Source organism: Myotis nattereri (assembly GCF_964212035.1).
Source record: "Myotis nattereri genome assembly, chromosome: 7".
In the NCBI taxonomy this organism is placed as follows: Eukaryota; Metazoa; Chordata; class Mammalia; order Chiroptera; family Vespertilionidae; genus Myotis; species Myotis nattereri.
The window spans coordinates 61,960,751-61,982,226 of NC_138082.1; the positions used below are offsets into that span (position 1 = coordinate 61,960,751).

At 40.7% G+C, this 21,476-nt stretch overlaps 1 protein-coding gene across 1 annotated transcript in view; it reads left to right on the forward strand.

The window, feature by feature from the left end:
* NEB (nebulin) overlaps positions 1-21,476 on the forward strand; it is a 195,013-nt gene that overhangs the window by 167,871 nt on the left and 5,666 nt on the right. Inside the window, exons 141-159 of the mRNA XM_081095547.1 lie at positions 715-819; positions 2,411-2,521; positions 2,923-3,033; positions 3,557-3,670; positions 4,439-4,543; positions 7,282-7,386; positions 7,905-8,009; positions 9,263-9,355; positions 10,282-10,374; positions 12,235-12,327; positions 12,815-12,907; positions 13,871-13,963; positions 16,292-16,384; positions 17,355-17,447; positions 18,035-18,127; positions 19,618-19,710; positions 20,002-20,094; positions 20,416-20,508; positions 21,338-21,445. Coding sequence (XP_080951673.1) covers positions 715-819; positions 2,411-2,521; positions 2,923-3,033; positions 3,557-3,670; positions 4,439-4,543; positions 7,282-7,386; positions 7,905-8,009; positions 9,263-9,355; positions 10,282-10,374; positions 12,235-12,327; positions 12,815-12,907; positions 13,871-13,963; positions 16,292-16,384; positions 17,355-17,447; positions 18,035-18,127; positions 19,618-19,710; positions 20,002-20,094; positions 20,416-20,508; positions 21,338-21,445 — 1,887 coding nt within the window. The remainder of the gene's footprint in view (positions 1-714; positions 820-2,410; positions 2,522-2,922; positions 3,034-3,556; positions 3,671-4,438; positions 4,544-7,281; positions 7,387-7,904; positions 8,010-9,262; positions 9,356-10,281; positions 10,375-12,234; positions 12,328-12,814; positions 12,908-13,870; positions 13,964-16,291; positions 16,385-17,354; positions 17,448-18,034; positions 18,128-19,617; positions 19,711-20,001; positions 20,095-20,415; positions 20,509-21,337; positions 21,446-21,476) is intronic.

Consider the following 21,476-nt stretch of genomic DNA (forward strand, 5'->3'; position numbering starts at 1 on the left):
ACTTGCCCCCAGGCCTCAGTGATGTGTTGTTATAATAAAAAGAGCTGACATTGAGCATTGCCACTAAGACACTGCATGAACAAGGGCCTCTGACTTTCATCCCATGAGGGTAAAGGGATTGTATTTGTAAAATAGTGTTGGGGGTTTTTTGAGAATGTCAGGTTTATTAGTAAGTCAGTCAACATGTAAACTAGTTTTTATTTTTATACCAACTTACGTTGGTTGCATTACATATGTGACCGATTATGACCTAGGAAGAGTTATTAACCTGTGAAGTTGTAGCATTATCCGTCAAATCAAGACCCCAGTTGTCTGACAGCAATTCTTATGAAAGAAAAACTGGAGATTTTTGAAAATCAGAAGTATTGACTAATGTCAGGGTTAAAATGTTCACATCTACACATATCAGATCTTGGCCAACCTTATCTATGGGGGATCTTCCCCATGCGTTTTCTTGCCTCAGTGTTTCACTCTGCTGATCCTTCTGCAGTGATTCTTTTGTCTCCATGAGTTGAACACACATCCTGATTATGCCTTGAAGACAGAAATGGTGTTTTTCCCTATTGGCAACAAAAAAGTTCTGGATCTGTCTTGAGTGGCAGAGATGCCACCCATTTGGACATAATGTGTCAATTGAAAAATACTATCCTTAAACTGGAATCTGTCTACAAATTGACCCGAGGAGGGATAGCTAATAAGGCTTTTCATCACTAGGTGAAATACAAAGAAAAGTATGAAAAGGAACGAGGAAAGCCCATGTTGGACTTTGAAACACCAACGTACCTCACCGCCAAAGAATCTCAGCAGATGCAGAGCGGGGTAAGTGCTACGCAAACACACCACACAGCAAACACACCCTCAGCCTGATGAAAACATGCTCTGCTCACAAACGTATCCAGCTTTCAATTATCCCACAGTAGTAGATGATGGGATGCTTTACCATATGATCTCTAAAATCCTATGGTTTAGTTTTCAAAAATGTTCTGAACAGTAAAATTTACCACGTATGTCTTATTTTAACTATCATTTTCATAGAAATAGAACACAGTAAACTATTGCTAATACTGAAATTATATTGAATATAATATAATTTTTTTTCATGAGTGAAACATTCCCTCTGCATAGACTTACCATCAACTTTGGATTGCTCTTCTCTCTCTCGCTCTCTTTCCTTTTTTCTTAATTAATTTATTTTTTATATGTTTTTACTTATTTTAAAGAGGAAGGGAGAGAGTGAGAGAGATAGAAACATCAATGAGAGAGAATCATTGATTGGCTGCCTCCTGCATGCCCCCTACTGGGGATCAAACCTGCAACTTGGCATGTACCCTTGAGCAGAATCACACCCAGGACCCTTCAGTCCACAGGCCAACACTCTACCCATTGAGCAACTAGCTAGGGTTGGACTGCTCTTCTCTAGATACGTAGCCCCAAGCCAAACGAAAGAAGATTAGTGATCAAGGTGTTTATCAAAACATCAAAAGTCAAGGTGCCATAATTCCTATTTTAGAAATGTTAGCAGAGGCATCTAAAAATAATTTTGTCCACATGATCTATTTAGTGATTAAAAAAAATAGATCATGATTATGAAAAAGGTCAAGTTTGTATCTGGTGACCTCAGGCTCTCCTTCCTCTGGGTTGTTTTATTTTTTTCCCTTGAGTTGCTTACTTCTAATTCAGAAGTAAAATCTTTTGCTGCCTTAAGAAAAATGTCATCAGGAGAGATGACAGTGGATTCCTGGGTCCTTCCCTCTGCTCTCATGGAGGGCCAGCCCCAGTCACATTTCCTTGAGGCCATTTGCTCTAGACAAAGTATTTCCAGAAAAATCAAACATGTTTTAAGTATGTGACCATCAGCAGAACTATGACCAAGTTAAGAAGCCAACATAGAAAGAAAATGTAATATCTTCTTAAGATTGAGACATCCTCTATAGTAATCCTATATAATGAAAGTGTAATATGCAAATAGACAAAACAGCGGAATGATGGGTTGGGGGGGCAGGGCTAGTGAGCAAGCAGCGCCAGGCCAGCCAAGGCGCATGCCAGCGGGCAGAGGGAGGGGACAGCGATGGGGGCAGGGGGAGGGCAGCTGTGACCAGTGGCCACGGAAGGGCAATGGGGGGTGGGGGTGGCGGGGCTGGCCACTCACTGGCTGGCGCCATCCCCTGATTGGCCCACCTGGTTACCTCCCACAGAGGGAGGCCAGACTGCAGCTTAGACCTGCTCCCCATGGGTAGTGGGCCTAAGCCATCAGTTGGACATCCCCTGAGGGCTCCCAGACTGCAAGAGGGTGTAGGCCAGGCTGAGGGACTCCCCCCTCTGCGTACACGAATTTTCATGCACCAGGCCTCTAGTAAATAATAATAACGTGTCTTTTTCTTAACTTGTTCTTTCTTCCTACTCACATTAGAAAGAATACAGGAAAGAATATGATGAGTCCATCAAAGGCAGAAACCTGACTGGCCTGGAGGTCACGCCAGCTTCATTACATGCCAAATATGCAACCAAAATAATCAGCGAGGTAGTGCCCAGTTGGTCTTTTCTTTCCCTCTGGATCCAAATAACTGCACTAATGCCACTTTCACCACCTCCCGCCATTTTAACCACCACCTAACTTTGTGGGTTTCGAGTTGGGTTCATATTTGGTCACCTAACCTATTACCCATGTTCATTCTTCTGATATTTTAATTGAGTACCGAATAAAATGTGCTTACCTTACCATCCTATTAATTTCTAGTTTTTATTGAATATTTCATATTAACTGATGAAGCTTATACCCTGCTTTTATTGATATCTTTATTTACTAAATTGCAACTGTTTAAAATTGAAAGGGCTTTTTATCTTTGGGGATTTTGACCCTTTACCTGAGAAAAGCAATCCAGGCTTTCTGGTCATCGTTGCTGCTTTTATTTTGTGATACAGAAAGAGTACAGGAGAGACCTAGAGGAAAGCATCCGTGGGAAGGGTCTCCATGAAATGGAAGATACTCCCGACATGATAAGAGCAAAGAACGCCACTCAAATCCTCAATGAGGTGGGTCCCCAGCCAACTGCATGCACATAATTCACAGCCAAGATACACACACACACACAAATCCAAAGAGATGAAAAGAGTTTTTGAATTTCAAATTCCATATCCAACATGATTACTACCATTAAATAAAATATATCTTAATTTCTAATGAGTTGATATCATAGCAATCTGTGTTTATAGTGGCTATCACTATCCTAACCTATTATTTATCTAATATTATTACTCTTGATCCATTTGGTGTGCTCATTTAAATAAAAACACCAAATGGGAGTGGTGTGCTCTAAGTTTAATCCTAGTTGTTACCAGATTTAAAATTTGCTTTATAATTAATTTTCTAAACAAAAGATGCTGAAGTGTTCAAAAAGAGGCCTTAAAATGGATTTTGGTGGTCACCACTGCATCCTACCATAGGGAAAGATGAACATAGCAGCTAAGGCCGCATGTTATATGGATTTATAGTCACTCTGTACATTTTTTATTTAATCATGGAAGTAAGGAAACTTTTTAAAAAATGTTACTATAGAAAGAATATAAGAGAGACCTGGAGCTGGGAGTCAAAGGAAAAGGCCTGAACGCCATGGCCAATGAAACGCCTGACTTCATGAGGGCCAAGAACGCCACTGATATTGCCAGTCAGGTCAGTGTCCCTGTTTCACGTCAATCTTCCAAAAAAAGTGACTGCGATTATAAGGACACAGATTGTCCTTCTATTATCTAACTTGTTGGTCAATGACCGTCGAATGCATATAGTATCATTCTTAAACATCTGCCTAGTGAATCCATCTAATAAAAGAATCAGGGACCCTTTGGTAGGCCTGCTTCCATCTGCCTTTCTGAGTCTGCAGCCACAGGAGACATTCAGAGCAAAGGGTGGAAATTGGGGAACCAAATAGCTGCTTGGAAATGGTGTAGACTCTCTGACATCTGGCCTTGTTTCTTAGTCATTACACTCCTCTTTTGGCACCAAGAATTCCTTGCTTAGACTATTTTGGGAGTCCTTTCTTTCCCTCCTTTCAAGGCCTAAATTTAAAACATAGTTTTTAGGCATCCCACATTGTCTCAGTAATTGGTTTGGGTCTTTTGCTTTCTTGTGTATATAAACAATCCATGCCTACTCTCTGCTGATTACCTCCCTCATTTCCCATTACTCCTCTCCTCCCCCTTTCCCTCCCCTACTTCTGTTCCCCATGCCCAACTGGATAGTCTCTCAACAGCTAGAACTCATTCTTTCTGAATTCCACTCTTTAGTATAAAGCTATAAACATAATAAGGAAAATGTCTGTTGATTGTCAAATAAATGAATTTGGGGGGGGAAAGAAATATTGATCACCTCTTAATCAACTTAAACCAACAAGTGTTGTGCACATTGTAAACATTTACTCAATTGTTGGGTATTCTTTTGCAGATTAAGTACAAGCATTCAGCAGAAATGGAAAAAGCCAATTTCACTTCTGTGGTTGATACACCTGAGATCATTCATGCCCAACAAGTCAAAAACCTTTCAAGCCAGGTAAGGACATTCATCAGGATATCACTCATTGACCCCAATCATGAAGCACAAAATCTTTGTGCCCAAGGAGGTCCTTTCAGATCACAATCTTGCCCAATCAAAGAGATGGGAGTTATCTATGATGCAAGTTTGGATCAAAGTTTAGATTTTTGCATATAATTAAATGAGAGAATCTTAAGTTACTGAAGGACTCTTAGAAGAACTGAAGAAACAAAGTTAACAGTCCACATTTGGATTATCAATTTCTTTAATGAGATTAAGATTATGTCATCAATGCTAGCCCTGATTCCTCCCATGGTGGATAACTCTCCATCGTCCTACAAATAGATGAAGAAATGTGGGATGTCCTTCATACACCAGACATACCCTCATTTGTTTTAATCTTCCATGATATTGGGAGTCTACCAATTATATTGGGAATTTGCCATTTAATTGAGTAGCCTGGATTACAATGTTTGCTGTCTTCTGATCAGTGAGTTCTAAAGCAATAATTACCTGACCTGGCTATGCTTTATAAACACCTGGGAAGGTAGATTTTCTCGGTTCCAACTGGAATTTTGAAGCTAGTAAGTCTGATGTAGACCCTGGAAATCTGTTTTGTATATTTATTTGTTTGTTTTTAATCTTCATAGATGATCAACTTAATGACAATCAAGTTGGAAGAATCGTGAATTTAAACATTTTTTAGCAACATATAATTTTATATCATTAAGTTAGATATGAAAAATATAGTTATTTCCAGAGAGTGGGTTAATTAGGAAGCAGGTCTATTCAAACGGGAGAACTGAACCTTTTATTTTAGAGGTGGGAGTGGAGAAGAATTTGATTAGCAAAATTATGTGGGTCTCAAACTACCATGTTGTGTTCGTTGCAGGAGCCAGGGAGGTCAACATTCTTAGGGCTGTGAGAGGCTTACCAGCCAATAACCTCTGCCTTTTGACTTTGTTAACCCTCTAATACGACCTCAGCATGTGCACATTTTCCAGGGAGGGGTTTATTCACTTACTCTGCTCTTGTGTGCTTTCCTAGGCCTCTCCTGGGCTAGTTCCCCAGGAGAACTAGTGCTTTCCTCAAAACTGCTCTGGTTTCCACTGGGGAGGACATAGTTCATAACTTACAAACTTCACATTGGGGGTAGTGGGGAGGAGTGTTCATGCAAGCGTTGTAAGCTGACCCACAAATTCAGAATAATATTCTGAATACTCCTTCACGCCAGGAGGTCTGGGACTCCCTCCTCTCAGAATGCCCCTGAATTCCCAGTGCAAACTGACCACTCCTCTTAGGGACTAGCAGGAACTCTGCAAACCAGGTAAGACAGCTTTTGCTGAAGAAAAGGCAGTCTGGTTCTTCCCTTTCCCAGGACAGTGAGACCCTTTGTCTTACATTTGCATAACTAGGAAGGGTCATTCCAGTGATTTTCTCCTGAGGGAAAACATCTGGTCCTGGTGACCTGCCCTTTCCTTTCAGAAATGTCGGCTCTAACTGGCTTCCTGTTAGATGAACAAACTCCAAGTCAAAATCTCTTATCTTAACCCTAGCTGGTTTAGCTCAGTGGATGGAGCATTGGCCTGTGGACGGAGGGGTCCCAGGTTCGATTCTAGGTTGCAGGCTCCTCCCCAGCCCGGGCCCTGGTCAGGGCGCATGCAGGAGGCAACCAATTGATGTGTCTCTCTTGCATTGATGTTTCTCTCTCTGTATCTCTCCCCCACCCCTTCCACTGTAGCTAAAAATCAATGGAAAAATATCCTCGGGTGAGAATTAACAAAAATTAACAAAAAAAATTCCACCACTTAAACAACAAAAATCTCTTATATTAAATTTTTCAACACTTACAAATGTAATTTGTATACAGGGTGGGCCAAAAGTAGGTTTACAGTTGTTTATATGGAAAATAATACAATAATTAATAAATAATAATACAAGAATAAATTGTTTCATGTACTCACAACAGTAAAGCTACATTTGCCTCGCCCTGTATAATACAATTTAAATAAAGATATATAGAAAGATTAGTTTTACCCCCTTACAAAAGTAGCCAGTTTCTTTCCTCAGCCCTGCACACCCATACTTCTCAAAAAAGTGTCAGAACGTAGAGATAAATAAGCCAGAGAGGAAAGTGGAAGGACTTGGTGGCAAGCGATAAAGGAAAACCAGACTCTAAGGCAGAGTAAATGTTCCGTGTTTTTGAGTTGGAGGTGATGAGCTGAGTGGGGGATGGCTGCCTGGAGGTCTGGGGCAGACCAACCCCTGTGGGCAGTCTCTCCCACCAGCGGGGAGGGGCGGGGTGGGGTGGGAGAGCCCAAGGAAAGTGAAGGCTGGCTCAGCGCAGTCCTTGGCCAGTGAAAATGTCCTTCTTGCCAACTAAGGCCGGCTTTCAGGAGCCTCTTAATCCCCTGCTTTTCTCCACCTGCTGTTGAACAGCCCGGCTCCATCCAGTTCACTGTAGGCATCCCTGTCTCCCTGCCAGGAGCCATGCACACGATCACCTCCCTCCTATGGGCCAGCCAACAAGCGCCTTTCTCTGCCAGCTCTGCCTGTCAGTGGGTCCTACTTAATACCTGGGCTCGGTCCCCCAGGGAAGAAAAGGCCGGAGCTACTCACGGAGCGAGCCCTGCTCTGTGACTCCTAACCTCCTTGAACAGCCAGGGAAGGACTTCCCATCTGCTGAGCTATTTTAGGTCTCACTGGACCATCTCCCTGTGGTGTTCACCGTCCTGATTTTTTAAATCTATTCCCAGAAAAAGTACAAGGAAGATGCAGAGAAGAGCATGTCCTCCTATGAAACAGTGTTAGACACCCCGGAGATGCAGAGAGTGCGGGAGAACCAAAAGAACTTCAGCCTTGTAAGTTTTTACTGGATCTACAGCACAGCCCATGGGTTGAGGCAGGACAAGGAGGCTGCCCCTGGGCACACACAGGTGGGCATCACCCCTGCAGTCGGGCATGGAGCAGTCCCACAACTCCCACCCTCTCCTCTCCACTCACCTCATGCTTCAAGCCCAATCAAAGCATGACAGACCCATCTGTCACTTTGTTGGTGATTTCCTGTCACTGAATGTGAACTATGATCCTTTTTTTTAGTGGCAAAATCTGTGTTTTTTCACAGTTAATTCCAGGTAAGATATACATTTTAAAAAAACAAAACCCTAATTTGACATGTTAAAAGTTTTAAGGTTTTTAAAAATTAGTCTCTCCATAAATTTTTATTAAAGAATTTCCATTTGGCTATCAAACGGTGATTATTGTGGCATAGACATTTTTTTAAACACAGGATTTTAACTTCCTTCACACAATATAGGACAATTAAAGATATATAAAACAATGCTGAAATCTTAACAAAATGTTTACTCTTTCTTCATAGCTCCAATACCAGTGTGACCTTAAAAACAGCAAAGGAAAAATTACAGTTGTTCAAGACACCCCAGAAATACTGCGCGTGAAAGAAAATCAAAAGAATTTCAGCTCGGTATATTTACTCTTTATTTTCTATTCAATGCTAATCTAATAATTCCATACTCTTTAAAAATATACTAGCCTGACAATTAGCATCTAACCTCCCCCAGTTAATACCAGCAGTTACTTGTTAACATTCTCCATACTGTGCTGTAAAACCATCATTCCACAGACCATTTGCATAACAATTTAAATCTGCTAACAAAGTAACCTTTCTTTCTGTAAATTTTTTAAAATATATTTTTATTTATTTCAGAGAGGAAAGGAGAGAGGGAGAAAGATAGAAACATGAATTATGAGAGAGAATCATTGATTGGCTGCCTTCTACACACCCCACACTGGGGAATTGAGCCACAACTCGGAATCAAACCTGGGACCCTTCAGGCTTCAGGCTAACGCTCTATCCACTGAGCCAAACCAGCTAGGGCTCTTTAAATTTTTTAAATTCCACAGCAGTAACCTCTGTTGTCTTGCTCCAGGAGGATGGAGTTCTTTTGGACATTGTGATTTCTTTTTTTTTTTTTTATTCTTTATTGATTAAGGTATTATGTATGTGTCCTTGTCCCCTATAACCCTCCCATCCCCCAGCTCATGCCCTCAGCCCCCTGGTGTCTGTGTCCATTGGTTAGGCCTATATGCTTGCATACACGTCCTTTGGGTGATCTCCACCCCTTACCCTCACCCTCCCCTACCTTCCCTCTGAGGTTTGACGGTCTGATCAATGCTTCTCTGTCTCTGGATCTGGTTTTGTTCAACAGTTTATGTTGTTCATTATTTTCCACAAATAAGTGAGATCATGTGATATTTATCTTTGTATGGCTGACTTATTTTGCTTAGCAGAATGCTCTCCAGGTCCATCCATGCTCTTGAGAATGGTAGGAGTTCCTTCCTTTTTACAGCAGCTCAGTATTCCATTGGTGATTTCTTATCTCTCCCCCAAATAACCAACCAACTTCACATTTCTTTCATGGACTTTGTATTTTATATAAGTTCGAGGTTGTTTTTTTTTTTTATCAATATTTTCTGGTTTTCCTCATTCCGTATTAATACGGTATGATTATCTTAAAAGAAACCTCAAAATCTGGAGAGTGACCCATTGTTGCATGTGGGAGTTACTGATGCCGACATGGAAGACGTCAGGCACTTGCCTAAGGACTTTCTCTAGTGTCTTTTGCTTTCACGGAAACCAAGTTTCCTAGACTCTCTCCGGTAACTGCCGGGTTTCCCTTTCCTCTGCGTAACACTGTCCCGATTCTGAATGCCCAGGTTTTATATAAAGAGGATCCCTCACCAGGAACAGCGATTGGAAAGACCCCTGAGATGATGAGAGTGAAGCAAACACAGGACCACATTAGCTCGGTAAGGACGCCGTGGACTCACCTTGATATTTTCTGCCTCCTTTTGATCGTTTACACGGATGTTTGAGCTGCACTCAAAACCCTGTCACCAGGAGCTTAAGTTGCTCAAATCAGTTAGGGTCGCCTCAGAGTCAGCGCAGCACCGGGCGGTTTTTGTGAGCGGAGGTTAGATACGGAAAACGAGAGGCCCGTCAGAGCAAACCAGGGCTGGACAGTAACGTGGTAAAAAACAGATTTTATTCAGGACCACTGCACTGTAGGGGAAAGAGATCTCGGTATAGAACTGGACTCTATTTCAAATACAACAAGGAAAAGTGAGAATTTATAGCTGGACGCTGGGGTGGGCAGGGAGAGGATCAGTGGGTGGAAAATTACTCAGAGAAAACACCTGGGCCCCAGATTCTGGGGTCAGGAGGCTTGTGGCTAACTAAACCCACTCCCCACGCCCTTGCTGGAGGCGGGCGGGGTGATCAGGCTGCCCCTGTGGGATGGTGGGGCGAGGAATTTGGTCAGATATCCAGGGGGATCAGATAGCCAGGGTGGGAGATGCTGATTTTAGCAGGATTTTTGCTAAAATTGGACGATGCAAAGATGGAGGCTGAAGTCCAGCAGTCAAGGTCTAGTTAGGAAGAAGACTGAGAGGAGTCTGACCAAAGTTTGGTTAAGGAGAGACTCTGTCACTTGTCAGAAAACAAAATAAGTCAGAGTCAAAGATTTAACTCGGAGCCCCACCCCTTCCCCACCCCCTAATGAGACAGGAGAGCGGCCAAGTGTCCTTGCCCTTGGCTTTGCTCTCCTCTGACCCAGTTCAGAATGTGGCCCCATTCGAGCTAAGTGGAGAACTCCTGCTATTTACTTGCGATTTTAAAAATTGCGGGACTGCTAACCACACCTCCCATGCCCCCCCCCCCCCTATCATATCTGCAGGTGAAGTACAAGGAAGCAATTGGACAAGGAACCCCGATCTCTGACCTGCCGGAAGTGAAACGTGTCAAGGAGACGCAGAAGCACATTAGCTCGGTAGTGGCCCATATGCTTACTCCGCATGGGTTTGTGCAACCAGCCCCGTCCCGATCACTCCCCAGCTCCATCTCACCCCTCCTCCCTTCTCCCAAGGGCTCCCCATGCCTTGGGGATGGTGTGAACTCTCCCTCAGCCGTGAGAGGAGCACTGCAATTTGTAAGAGTAGATAAGAAACCTCTGTCTTCACATGGCCAGCGAGCAGGAGGGACGTGGCTTCTTGATGAATCATCACACCTGCAATTTCTAAAGTGAATGTGCCAACAGTAGCACTACGGTTATTGGACGATCTCAAGTTAGTTAACCAAAAGCGTATACATATAAACATAGAAGTTACATATATATGTGTGTGTGCATGTGTGTCTATATCAGGACATTCGCCACTGTCCAGAGGACCCAAGATAGACTTTGAAGTCTCTGCAGCTTTCTCCCCTCCTTTCAAGATTTCTTGTCCTGTGTCCTCTGCTCTCTCCTTGTAAATGCAGAGTGTGTTTAAGGGGCTAGCTGTCATCTTCCCACAGGGTATATTATATGTTAAGCCTGTTCTCTACCAGGAATTTCAGGTGCACACACATTCATTCACTTTCTCATCCATAAGCAGATTCCAAACAATTGCTGGCTACTAGCAAGAGACTGTGTGAAGTTTGGGAAATAGTTTATGGCCAATAAAAGGTGTAGAGATTCTTCTGGGGCCTGGAAGGCTGACGTCTCATTTAGTTGCCACTAGAAGACACTTGATCTTTCTCTTGCATGGCATTCATATTATTTAGATGTCATTCCCTTTCACTCCCTGCCTACACTCTGGCTTCCTGATGGTTCCACCTTCACTTAGAGTTTTGTGTCCACTCATCCAAGAACACTAGCCCATAGTTTCTTTGTCACTTTTCACGCAAATTCCTGCCTTTCTCTGGTTATTTTGTTCTGCTGTCCATGGTCAGTTATACTGCCTTGCTGGGTAAAGAAACAAAATGCTGTACCAACATGGTGGACTTTTAAGATCCCTGAAAGTTTCCTAGCAAAACAAAGATATCAACACCAGTTGGTCAGTGATTTTAGGTACTCAACCATGACACAAACCCCTAGATTTTTCATGTTGCTCTCACACCAGGTGCTAGTACATTGTAGCCTCCATCCACTTGAGAAGAGTTCATTCATTCCTTTAGGCTGAAAATTCTTAGCATTCAGAGGAAAGGTGGCTAGAGGTTCAGGAAGCTCCTCACTCTTCATGACAGTGTCCAGTCCTCTGACATAAACCCTAACAAATAGGGACTTACCTGCTAGCAAAACACCAGTTTAAGTGATTCGACAATCACCTTTTTCAGGAAGATGCTCTTCCTGAAAAAATAAATGCCTTCAGGCTCCTCACATTAAAGGTACCTACAGACTAGGGGCCAGCTAGGAGTGTGCAGTAGAAAATGCAAAACAAACAGAAAATTCTCAATGACCCTGAAGGATTACAGTATCAGGCAATTAGAAATTTTTAAACCAAGCAACCTATTTATTAAGTAAAATAGATTTTTTGTGGACCTGCTAAATGAAAGGTACTAATACAAGATGTTACAAAATGGAGAGATTTTTCTCATTGCTGAAAGTATGGCTACTATTTAGTGCATTTTAGGAATCTATTAAGTGTTGACTATACAAAATGTGCAATTTAGTGCACAGTTTTTAAAGTAGTAAAATTACTACTTTCAAGATAAAATGTAAATACTTGTGGAATTTCTTCTCCTTATTCCTTGGGTGTCATATTTGAAAGCAAGACTGTTTTTATGAGTTTCCACCAAATAGCACACGTGTAGCTGTAATACAAAGGATTCACGGTCATTTTACCTTTCTGGGTATTCTAATTATCTCCTACAGGTTATGTACAAAGAAAACTTGGGAACAGGCATTCCAACCTCTGTCACTCCAGAGATTGAGAGAGTCAAACGCAATCAAGAGAACTTTAGCTCGGTATTTATAAATACATCAAATAAGAAACTCTATTTCCCATTTTTAAAAAATTACCAGAATAACCCATCATCCTTTTCTAAAAGAGTAACATCTTAACAGCGGTTCTGTGTGTATTTGTGTCTGTGTGTGTGCGTGTGCGTATCATTACCTGACCCAAACCATCGGGACTCACGCGAAGTGACCCCCTTTTCTGATGGTACTTTAACCACTGACAAGTGTGAGTACTTAGATGTGAAATTCTGTAAGTAAAATTAACACACAGTTCCTCATTCTACTCATATCTTAAACTCGGTGCTTTCCATTGTACTTCTTTATTCTGAGAATTAGCATTGTAGCAATCATTAAAATGGTGAAGTAAACGCACTATCCTACTAAATACTATTCACTAAAATACTCCCCCCTCCCATACTCCTGTTTTAAATTTCTCCCTTCCTTAATCCTTATGCTTGTTTTGAATGTCTTCTGGGTACTTTTTTGTATCTCACAGGTTTTGTACAAAGAAAATTTGGGGACAGGAACCCCAACACCTATCACTCCAGAGATGGAGAGAGTCAAACGCAATCAAGAGAACGTTAGCTCGGTATTTCTTAGGGGACAAAAATAAAATCCCTTAACTCTTATTTAAAATAATATTTTAACACATTACAAACATCTGATTTTTCTGCCTATAAAATTACTAAATTTATATAAAAATAATGATACCAAATATTCAGTTTTTCATCTAAATCTAATTTAGCATTTACTTTAGTTCTGGTGTGAAATTTTAACTCTTTTCCCTAAAACATAGTATTGATCACTTTCCTTAAACTTCTGTAATACTCAGTATTTCCTTCCTCAGATCCTCCTTGAATAACAATAGGTGTTTCTAACTGGTGTGGCACATGTCAAAAGTAAAATCTAACATCCCTTTAAAAGGTCAATGTTAATTAGAATTTTAGTGGTATTTATTCTGGCTCTGTTTGATGTATATTTTGTGGTTGCAGTTTTTCTTTTAAAAATGTGATTCTTAAACATTTTCATTCAAAAGACAATGCAGCAATTTTTAGTAACTCAGAAATACAAGTTTCCTTGAGTTAGCTGTTTTTGTATACCACGCAAGATATAACTGAGCTTTCCTTTGGCATAGCTTCAGAATCATTGAAAGCTACTATTTATTTAGCTTTTAATATTTATTTTATTCTCCAAATCTATCATCTCTCGTTCCCTAATTTAGAGTTACCAACAGCTCATTATAGATATTAATTTCCATTAACTTGAATGCTATTTGATCGGTCCAGTCCTCTGTCTTGGAGAGAAGGCCTGTGTAAGGACTCCTGCCTGCCTCCTGGCAGCTGCGTCTGTATTAATGCTGCTTAGAGACAGACATTGTGCTGTTTGACCAAATGTCCAAAGGTGGCCTATAGTTCTATTTCTTAAAGTTATTTAGGCCTATTTTACATAATTATGAAAACAAACAAAAGTACTTTTTAGAGACTATTTCAAAGGTTATGTCTACCTAAATGATGGCTCCAGGCTGATTTGGTTGTTGCTTTTGTGCACACAGATTTTGTACAAAGAGAATTTGAACAAGGGGACCCCCATACCTGTCACTCCTGAGATGGAGAGAGTCAAACGCAATCAAGAAAACTTTAGCTCGGTATTTGGCAGAAAGCTCCTTTAACTCCATATTTAAAAAATAATAATTAACTTTCTATAAATCCAAACTTATTATGAGTCCCTTTGAAATTCTCAATTTAACAAATTCTCTTTCTAAATCTCATCAACTGAATCCTTCTTTAACCAGCATTTGATTCTAACATTTTATGCTTTTCATACTAGTCCCTTAAAACTTTTAATTGGTTCCTTTCCTTATCTTTTCCCCTGTTATGTTATTACTGGGACTTTTGAAGGTAATTGATGTCCAAAAAAACCCCAAACACTGTCGTTATTATTTACTTGGAACTCTTTTTATTCAATATTTCTGGATTAGCATCACAAGAAAAGACACAGGATGAGGCCCTGTGTAAAAATAATGGCTCTTGCTTGGAACAGGGGTTACCTTGACATACGTCCTGTCTGGAGCAGCAGCAGTACCGAGAAAGGAAATGGCTCAGTATCAGGACCCAAAGTAATCTCATCTTGATACTTGTTCTAAACAAGCCATTCCATGAATAGAAATCCAAACCTTCTGATTTGTTTTTAACACACAAATCAGACCATAAGCTTATATTTAATGTTATTTTCTCTTGTACTATTATTATTGCTGAAAACCTCTACAGTCCTCAAATGGTCTGTGAGACTTCTATAAAAGGATCTTAGATTCAAATCTAAAATCTGAATCAGATCTAATCAAATGTTATTAGGAAAATGTAGCTGAATTTGGCGGGGGGTGGGGGGGGGGAATGGGAGAAGGTTTGATCCAAAATGCGTGTTTTTTTTTTTGTGGTTTTTTAATGTTTTTATTGATTTCAGAGAGGAAGGGAGATGGAGAGAAAGATAGAAACATCTATTATGAGAAAGAATTATTGATCAGCTGCCTCCTGATCAATAATTGGAGGCCGAGCCCACAACCCTGGCATATACCCTGACAGGGAATTGAACTGTGACCTCCTGGTTCATAGGTTGACGCTCAACTACTGAGCCATATGGACGGGGCTCCAAAATGGTTTTTAATTGTTTAACTATTTTCTCAATGTTTGATTCTTTCACATAATTAGATCAGTAACTTTCTTTGGTCCCATTGTCTTTCTTAAATAATATTTTTTAACTTTTACATTATAGTTGACATACAGTATACCTGTATTAGTTTCAGGTATACAATATAGTGATTAGACATTTATATAACTTATAAAGTGATCACTCTTATTAGTCCCAGTGTATTTTTGTTTTGTTTTTCTTTGTTTTTAATTACTATTCACTAACAATCTTTTGATTTCGTTTAAATTTTCAATGTCAACTAATACTACTTTTGGAATGTTATCATCACTGTTTTCCTTGTGGGCATATTATTATTATTCCTTCTTTTGCAAAGGTTTGCATTAATTTTTCAAGATTATTTTCTTCTATATTAGAGTAAGTATATTATTATTTATATCTGTTTAAGATCTTGATGATTCCGATGATCCTGGACAGGATCTTATCATACAGGTGCTTTTCTAAGTAACTCTTTGTGTTAATTATTACACGAGTTGCATTTAGGCAGAGTGCCCAGTGGTGCATAGAACCTTTATGACACCATGGAAAATAAGCAGTGCTGTGTATTTATTAAAACCTTGACTTGTAGACTGGACCACCTCCACAATTGGAAGTTACTTAGCAAAGACCAATTTCACTGTATTGCATAGGTTTGGCCTAGGGTTTTACTTTTTTTTTTTTTTTTTTTTATTGATTTTTCACAGAGAGGAAGGGAGAGAGATAGAGAGTTAGAAACATCGATGAGAGAGAAACATCGATCAGCCGCCTCCAGCACATCTCCCACTGGGGATGTGCCCGCAACCCAGGCACATGCCCCTGACCGGAATCGAACCTGGGACCCTTCAGTCCGCAGGCTGACACTCTATCTACTGAGCCAAACCGGTTTCGGCTGGCCTAGGGTTTTAAATATCTGTTCTTCTATAAGATATTCTGTATAGGGAAAATAAATATTTGCCAATCTAATTGAAAGATAATCTTCCTATTGTACACTAAGCATTTTAGTGCTCTTATGAAATTAGCATTTGTATCTTTTTCTTTATTTCTTGATACAGAAAACAAACATTGAATATATGAGTTAGGCTAAACGCTGAATATCGAACACACTGGCACTTTAGCTATGGATCCATGGTGCATGTTGTCCTCCAGATCCGTGCACGAAAAGACAGGCTGACTTGGGGAAGTTGTCTTTCCCGTTTGATGTCACAGTCTTGTGCTAGGTTCCCTGCAAGGCAGAGAGGGAAGGGCTGTGCTGACTGCTCTTGTTTTCCTGGTGCTTTCTTGTGTCGTGCAGGTGTTGTATAAAGAGAACCTCGGGAAGGGGATCCCGATTCCCATTACTCCAGAGATGGAGAGAGTCAAACACAATCAAGAAAACTTTAGTTCGGTATTTAAAAGGAAAAAAAAAATCCCTTAACTATGTTTAAAACATTTTTAAAATATTAATGGCTATATTTTAAAATCTAATCAACTTATCCCAATAAAAACTTTGACACGTCTTATTCGCAACTTAATGCTACCACTTCCTATGAATTCGTTTCCCCATTTTGGTTAAACATTAATGTACTCATTTGACTTTTTAAAAAAGTGTTCGGTATTACAGTCCAGCTTTTAAAAGCATAACATTCTCAATGTCTAAGCACCCACATTTATCCCGCTTTGCCGATTTGATCTGAACAGAAGCTTACAAACATCTATTCTGCACCAATCAGACTGTTGGCCTCATTTCCTATTCTAACCTCTGTCCCTACTGGTATTTGTACAGATTTTTTCAAGGTGTTTTTTTGTGTGTTTGTTGTTTTTTGTTTGTTTGTTTTTGCATTTTGTCATTACTCTTCATTTGCCTTTAAAAGGATTAATTTTTCCCAATATGTACACCCAAGCTAAAAATTAAATACTTGGACTTCTTTTGAAAGTCAACAAAAGAAGATGTGTGTGTACAAATCTTCATATTTGCAATGTTTATAAAACCCAAATATCCTTATGTGTTTTGTTAATAACATTTCCAAATCAAGAATAACTTCCTTGGTTCTCAGTCTCTTGCCCTTTTAATTTTCTCCCTCCTCTTAACAAGCTGAGAAGGGCTAATCATTCCCTTTGCTCTCCGTCGCTCATCGCTGCAGAGCTTAGTTCAAACAACAGCAATTATAAAACGTTCCTTTCCTATGTCCTAGCGTTCACTGCTCTTTCCTGCATTCCCTCGCTTTAAAGATGTCTCGGCTCACACAGGTTGGATCTAGAAGCTTGAGGGATTTCCCTTCCTCTAACTCACTTTCTTCCTTTTGCTCCCAGCTGCTCCACAGAGGGGCCAAGTGGTTGATTGCTCTTCTTGTTCTGGATGCTTTCTTACCATACAGGTGCTATACAAAGAAAACGTGGGGACAGGAATTCCAATCTCCATCACCCCTGAGATGCAGAGAGTCAAACACAATCAAGAAAACATTAGCTCGGTATTTTGGACAGAAAGGGAAAAGAAGATGCCATTTAACCTCATAATTAAATTGATACTAAGCATTTATTATTTTTTGAAACCCACTTCCTTTCCTTTGCTTCTAATATACCTCACTTAGCAAAAGGACATACGTACAACGCTTGCATTTCTATACTACTGTCAACTCGATTTCTTAAATTGCAGTTAATCCTGATTTCTCTGCCACTTGGTATTTTAAAATATACATGTTTATAAAACCACCTTACCTTTTCATTTGCTTGGATAACAACAAAACTGAGTTTTAACCATTTTAAATCCCTATGTGATTGTTTAGGAGGTACTGTGCTCATAGAAATAAAAACATAACATGGATAACTCCGACAGCCTTACCCACTGCGGCTGAGGTCCTTGGCGTCCTAGCAAGTGTTTTCCGATCCCAAGAATGGCTGCCATTAAAGTAGCGTGTGGCGCCTTGTCTGTGTGTAACTCCTGGCTTCTTAGACTATTGTGTAACTTGGTAACAAGGAAGTTGAACTCACCCTTAAAATGTCACAACAAACGAAATGTTCCTTATGGTTGTTTTCTGGATGCTTTCTCATCACACAGGTGTTATACAAAGAAAGCATGGGCAAGGGAACCCCTTTACCTGTCACTCCAGAGATGGAGAGAGTCAAACACAATCAAGAAAATATTAGCACGGTACTTTGGCAAGAAGAGAAAAAACTACTACTTAAAAGTGATTTAAAATAATGCACATTAATCCTCCTTTTTAAAGACAACTTACATTTTGTGAATTTCTTGGTCACATTTATCCTTTTGCCCTATAGGGCTACCTTAGCCTTAACCCCATAATAACAAGATTGCTTTAATCCACAATTTAAAATTCTAATATCAGGAAGTAATGGATTTTCCAATAAAATATTGTTTTGCTCATCTCTCCCCAAACTTACTCTCTATTCACTACCCCCAAGGTCTCTTTGTTTTCTGTCTTTGTGAAATTGGGGAGGCGGCATAGTCGAGTTGTGGGTTTTTTGTATGTGCCTATGACTTTAGGTTCTCATCTACCTTGTCGGATTTAGACAAAGAGACCTTGGGAAATATAATCCCCATCCTCTCCTTCAGAAATAATGACAAATGAATATTCAGTAGTGGTTTTGGCAAATGGTTATTAATTAACTTAAAAAGGCAAGTGTCACTAGAACTGTTTTTTGTTTTACCAATTTTAGTTCTATTTGTCTTTTTCATGACCTTTAACTGCTAACTTAGTAAGCCATTTCCTGTAATCCTGTGCTCTGCAATATTCCGTATGTTGATAAATGACCGGGGCTGGGGTTTGTGTCGGGGTGACTCTAGCTTACGTAATGAAGGACGCTGTGGCCTCCACGTGAGCACAGTCTACAGGTTTCTCCAATAGCTGTGCGCCAGAATCACCTGGAGGGTTTGTTAAACCAGACTGCTGGGTCCTGCCCCCACTGTTTCTTGTCTCTGGTGTGGGGCCAGAAAACGTGCCTTTCTAGCAAGTTCTCAAATGCTGCTAAACTTGCTGCCCAGGGACCCCACTTTGAGAACCACCACCTTAACAGAAGTCTTCCTCTAGAGCAGCATTTCCAAAACCACCCGTGTCCCCAAGAATGACACTGAGGGGAGACATCAAGGTTGAGGATTTGCCATGATGTGTTACCATGTCTTTAATTGACTTACCATATAGTGACATCATTGCTGAGAAGTTGGATGTTGTAGTAAACTGAAGCAAGAGGCACAACACAATGTCAGCAAGGAGAAAAGAGAGGAGCGGGCCTTTGCTTGTTTAAGGACCCACGGTTGTACTGAGGTGTCTATATGAGTTTAAGTGCTGCAAAAAGGTGGGGTTCCCCACTGCGGAGCAGCCTCCCCCTTCCCAGTGGCCTTCCAGCCCAGGCCCCTAAGTGCTGTTTAGATGGCCTATCAGGTGCTGGAATTCACAGACCAGGGCAGGGTGAAGGGCGCGCATGCTGAGTCTGTCTTGCAGGCTGCACGGATGTCAGCGTAGGGCCCTACCCTGGAAGCGTATTCCTTTCCGTCTAACCTCACTGCCCACATGGTTTGGCACCCTGGGCCTCCTAACGAGTTACCTGTTCTGCTTAAACATTTGGTGACTGTGATTCTTTTCTTCTTCTTTTTGCCTTTTTGGATCCATTGGACACATGTAGGTCTTGTACAAAGAAAATATGGGGAAGGCCACCCCAACCCCTGTCACTCCAGAGATGCAGAGAGTCAAACGCAATCAAGAGAACATTAGCTCGGTATTGTCTTGAGAAAGTGCTTTTATTTTTGCAAAGTAACCCCTGCCATTTGGCCTGCTCCTAACTCCATCCCAGGTTAAAAGCAAACCACATGCCAGTTTTCTAGAACCTTCTCTAAATGTCATACTACACTTAGAATGGCCATTAACTGGCTTTAAGCTTTCCTCTTGAGAGCTATCCTCGCTAATAATAATAGATTAAACATGGGGTTTTCTCACCCAAATTGCATTATAGTTACTAGCCTGAAGATTGCCGCCTAGTGACTTTCGGGTCCAACTTTGTATCTCACAGGTGTTATACAAAGACAACCTGGGCAAAGCAACCCCGACACCCTTCACTCCTGAGATGGAAAGAGTCAAACGCAACCAAGAAAACTTTAGCTCGGTATTTCAGAGAGGAGAAAAGAAATTGCTACACTTTTTAACAAGCCTGGCAAAGATGGTTATACCACTAATTTATCTCACTGTTCTCCCCAAACTTTTGTTTATCCATTAAAATTCTTCTTTACCTGCTTAAAAACAACAAACCAACCCCTCCAGCCCAAACGTCACCTTGTGCTTTATACAATAACATTTTAATGGCTTTATCTTCCTGAGGTGTTTCTCATCGAGTGTGATATAATTGAGCCATAACACCAGCTAGCTGATGGTTTTCAGAAATGGTTTTCTGCTTGCTGATGTCTGGATACTCTCTTGGCTCCTCTAGGTGTTGTACAAAGAAAACATGAGAAAAGCAACTCCGACACCTGTTACTCCAGAGATGGAGAGAGCTAAGCGCAACCAAGAAAACATTAGCTCGGTATTTTCTAGGATTACAAAAAAAAAAAAAAAAAAGGAATGCAACAACTTGGACAATAACATTTTAACTTCATAAAAATGTGCACTTTCTTATTCCACTGAAAATTTACACTAAATTAACACAACTGTGCTTTTAAATTCCAAATGATCATGCTAAGACATAACAAGTTAATTGCCAACGTTTTCTGCCCCTTTTCCTTTCCTCTGAGGTAGTTTTGCGTAACCACCTGTAACAAATTGACTTCCTAACACCTCCAGTCTTCAGCTTTCCTTTCCTTTTAAGGTATCCTAGGAAACAGGTAATACTCTGAAATGGATGCCTTCTCTGGTTTTGATGTTTTGGGTTTTTTGTGTCTGGAGGACTTTGATTTCTGTATTTGCATATGGGTTTATAAAATCTTGACATAAACCTACAAAAAAACCCTGAGTACTTGTTTTGAAGGATAGTTCTTTCAAATGTCAGTAGCACATTTAGCACCAAATACTATCTGATACGCTGGTCCTACAGTTCCCAGCAAATTCAAGAGAACACTTCCTTCCTTTTCCCTTCAAAATTATACTGTGCCTCTTCTCCTTTGAAAATGAAAGTTACATTTTCAAAGTCAAAACAGATCCTCCCGGATGCGAGCCCTGCCCACCCATCCTCACGCTAACCTGCTCCATGTTATCCATGGGTCTTGCTGGGTCCTTTCGGACTCAAGCTTCCCTCCCAGCTCCTTCCACCACCACCACCCCCCACCCCACCCCCACCCCCGTTGGAGAGGGTTTGAGGCTTCAGAGTGAGGACAGTACCATGGACCTGTGCTCATTCGTTTTTTCTCCTCCGGCAGGTTCTTTATTCCGATAGCTTCCGGAAACAAATACAAGGCAAAGCTGCCTATGTCTTGGACACCCCGGAGATGAGACGAGTGAGAGAGACCCAACGCCACATCTCAACAGTGAGTCGGGAACTCTCTAGGGTTGGTGGGC